Source organism: Lagenorhynchus albirostris, chromosome 20, assembly GCF_949774975.1.
Source record: "Lagenorhynchus albirostris chromosome 20, mLagAlb1.1, whole genome shotgun sequence".
Lineage (NCBI taxonomy): Eukaryota > Metazoa > Chordata > Mammalia > Artiodactyla > Delphinidae > Lagenorhynchus > Lagenorhynchus albirostris.
In genome coordinates, this window is record NC_083114.1 from 37135230 (window position 1) to 37139176 (window position 3947).

The 3947-nt window shown below is 56.7% G+C and overlaps 1 protein-coding gene across 1 annotated transcript; it reads left to right on the forward strand.

Annotated features, from left to right (window-relative positions):
- The first annotated feature begins 1927 nt into the window (after positions 1 to 1927).
- On the forward strand, positions 1928 to 3735 carry HOXB13 (homeobox B13). Its single transcript, XM_060134755.1, has 2 exons — positions 1928 to 2531; positions 3482 to 3735. Exons 1-2 carry the CDS (start codon positions 1928 to 1930, stop codon positions 3733 to 3735), a joined length of 858 nt encoding a protein of 285 aa, XP_059990738.1.
- Positions 3736 to 3947: the final 212 nt, after the last annotated feature.

A 3947-nucleotide genomic window follows, 5' to 3' on the forward strand; every position in this document is an offset into this window, starting at 1 on the left:
TTCATTTCTGTTGGGTATATTCCCAGAAATGGAATTGATTGGTCTATTTTTTAAATTTAGGGATCTATTCATGCCCGTGCTGTCATCTACCAAGCAAAAACTAGTAAAAAAAATTCTTAGTCTTTAGGTAAAAATCCTGGTATTTCTGCCTTTCATAATCAGACAAACAAGAGGTTGTAATAAGAAACTGGAAAGCATCGAAGAGATATCTCCTCCCTTTTCTCTCATGTTGTTTTCAAATACGACAAAATCCATTGAGGATTTCATGCTTGGTGTCCTCATTTATTAGCAGTGTTCATTGAGGGTGATCTATCGTCTTCACTACAGCCCTACAACTTGGGGCAACTCCAGTTTGCATGGGCCCTTTCCCAAAAAAATGGCTCAAGTTCAGACTCAGGTTGAACTCAGGTGAGGGGGCACGGCTGAGCCCACCTAGAGGGCAGGGTGGTCTGTTCTATATAATTGCCTTGACCCTGGTGTAGAATGCAAAAGTTCCTGTCTTCTCCAGAAAACCTGTGAGTTCTAGAAAAAGTGAACCCAGAAGGATTTGATTTGGGAGGGGTAGTGGTGGAAACAGAAAACCTCTGAAGACAGATCTGTGAAACAAATCGGTTTGGGTCTTCTGCCTTGCACTGCACAATAGGCCCCAACAGAGAGGCCTCAGGCAAGTCCTCCAGTGGTTGGGGCTCCCTCTCCCATCTCCTTTTCCTTCTAAGGAAATGTAAAGCCTGGAGGAAGCAGATAGGGGAAATGGAAATCCAGACCCCCTTTTACAGACAGGTCCAGAAGCTCCATTTCCAGTTTAGGTCTGAAAGTTTAGCGTCTTCAGTTCTCAAGTCTCCTTCTTTGGAGCACGTGTCCCACTCCCTCTCCCTCCCACCCCTCTCCGAATCCGGAGCTTTCTGGGCAGAAACTTGAGTCCCTGGGGAAGAGAAGTCCCAGGCACTTCCCCGGGCCCGGGAGCAGCTTATTACTGCGCATCCAGGATGGAAGGGCACCTGGAGTGAACTGGGATGCTAGTACCTAGGACTCAAAGCAAGGGGCTTCCAGAAATACGCTTTAATCCCCATTTTCCAGCCTCCTCTGACTCAGGCACATTCCCGGGTTCCCCTTTCAGGCCCAGAGCGGCCTCCCGGCCCCACCCCCGACTCCCCTTCCCCCCACGAGATGGACACTTTATAGGGAGAGCTTTTTATTCTCTCGTTAAACCTGCCAAAGCACAGGAGACAGAGAGCCAGGGAGGGAGAGGAGGCGACCGAGGTGGGGCGGGCTCCGCGTCCCCTCTCCCGCCTTCCACTACTCCCCCCCCCACCCCCGACGTAGCTGGGTTGCTCCAAACTGGAAAGCAGCGAAAGGACACCTCCTCTCTTTTCTCTCCTTTTCAAATGCAATAAAAAACCGAGAGAGGGAGGGGGGGAGAGAAGGAGAAAGGGGGGGAGGGAGGAAGAGAGAGAGAGGGAGAGGAAGAGAGAGAGGGAGGGAGGGAGGGAGAGGAAGAGAGAGAGGGAGGGAGGGAGGGAGAGAGAGAGAGGGAGGGAGGGAGGGAGGGAGAGAGAGAGAGGGGGAGAGAGAGAGAGAGAGAGAGGGAGAGGGAGAGAGAGAAAGAGAGAGAGAGAGAGAGAGAGAGAGAGAGAGAGAGAGAGAGAGAGAGAGAGAGAGAGAAAGAGAAAGCGGGGGTAAAGTATTTTCGCAATTTCTGCCATGAAGATTTTATTAGCTTCTCTCCGCCAGGCCGCAGCCAATCAGCGCGCGTGCCCGGGCACCTGCGTCTCCTGCGTCAAGACGGCCGGGCTGAGCGAATGCAGGCGCCGAGCGAGCTGGGAGCGATTTAAAACGCTTTGGATTCCCGGGGCCTGGGTGGGGAGAGCGAGCTGGGTGCCCCCTGTATCCCCCACCCCCAGCACCCCATGAGCCGACCCTCGGCCCCATGGAGCCCGGCAATTATGCCACCTTGGACGGGGCCAAGGAAATCGAAGGCTTGCTGGGAGCCGGAGGGAGTCGGAATCTGGTCGCCCACTCCCCACTGACCAGCCACCCAGCGGCGGCGCCTACGCTTATGCCCGCTGTCAACTACGCCCCCCTGGATCTGCCAGGCTCTGCGGAACCACCAAAGCAGTGCCACCCATGCCCCGGGGTGCCCCAGGGGGCGTCCCCAGCTCCGGTGCCCTACGGCTACTTTGGAGGCGGGTACTACTCCTGCCGAGTGTCCCGGAGCTCGCTGAAACCCTGTGCCCAGGCGGCCACCCTGGCCGCCTACCCTGCGGAGACTCCCGCGGCCGGGGAGGAGTACCCCAGCCGCCCCACCGAGTTTGCCTTCTACCCGGGGTACCCGGGACCCTACCAGCCTATGGCCAGTTACCTGGATGTGTCGGTGGTGCAGACCTTGGGCGCCCCTGGGGAGCCTCGCCATGACTCCCTGCTGCCTGTGGACAGTTACCAGCCCTGGGCCCTCACCGGTGGCTGGAACAGCCAGATGTGTTGCCAGGGAGAACAAAACCCACCGGGTCCCTTCTGGAAGGCGGCATTTGCAGGTAAACTGCCCACTACTCCGGATCCCCTTGGCGCTGAGTGCGGGGTTGCAGGCCCTCCTGGCGCTTGCCTGGGAGGAGGTGGAGGGAGACTTGGGGCTGGTGAGGAGGAGCTTGGTTCTCCTTGGTTGGCTATTAGGACTCTGAAGGAGGGTCCAGGCAGTTAGAGAGCCTGGGTAGAGGCCCCAGAGGGTCTGTGTGAGGGCCTGAGCTACGGGCTATCTGAAGCCTGAGGACCACCAAGCCCCTGACCTCCCCAGGAGGCCTTGGGACCAGCCTTTCAATATGTTGGTGTGTTTGGCTCTCTTTGCTGTTGTTTGGGGCTCAGGGTATCCCTGCCCGGCAGGATCCCAGTTTAATTCTTCAAAAGGGCCAAATAACTCTCAATTCATTGAGTATGGGGTGCAATGGGGTGAGTGGGAACAGAGAAATTGGATGTTCTGTAAAGAATACAACCCCTCACTTTCTCTCAGATGAGTTTTTCAGTTTCCAAAGGGAAGTTTAGATTTCCTGCAGCCATGGCTTAGGTGTGTGCATTAGTGCATGTATGTGTTGGGAGCGGGGGCAGAAACGTGTTCCCCCTGTACAGAACTTGCTTGTAGTATCTATAAGAATGGCCAAGAGTTGGAAAATGCATGTGAGGGTGGACATATGTAGACGGTGGGCAAAGGTCTGGCCGTGTGTGATGGGTGTGTTTGCAGACTTGCAGGTGTGAGGGCAGTGAAGAGTGAGGGTGGCCTGCAGAAACCGCTTTCCAAGGCTGGGCGGTGATCAGAGCTGGAAGCCGAGGTGTCCTCTTGTGCTTTGGGGGAACAGGAGTGCACGAATGCCTGTAGGGTTACCTGAGTGCTCCTGCAGGATGACTTAGCTTGTGGGGCCTGGGTCTGCGCCTGAGCTTGCGCCAGGCGGTGGTGTGAGCATGTCTTTCTCTCCCTCCCTCTCCTGCCGCGCAGACTCGAGCGCGCAGCACCCTCCAGACGGCTGCGCCTTCCGCCGCGGCCGCAAGAAACGCATTCCCTACAGCAAGGGGCAGCTGCGGGAGCTGGAGCGCGAGTATTCGGCTAACAAGTTCATCACAAAAGACAAGAGGCGCAAGATCTCGGCGGCCACCAGCCTCTCAGAGCGCCAGATCACCATCTGGTTTCAGAATCGCCGGGTCAAGGAGAAGAAAGTCCTCGCCAAGGTCAAAACCAGCGCTATTCCTTGAGGGAGCTCCCTGGCTGTGCCTGGGGAGGGGGGAGGAGGAAGTCGGAGTATCCTGGGGAGACCAGGAGCCTGCCACAGCCAGGCTGGGGCCCAGGACTCTGCTGAGAGGCCCCCAGAGGTGACACTCTTCCCAGACCAATGCTCCTGGGCTGTTCCTCAGGCACAGCTTGGGTACCCCATTGGTCCCAGAGAGCCAGCGAGGCCCAGAGTTAC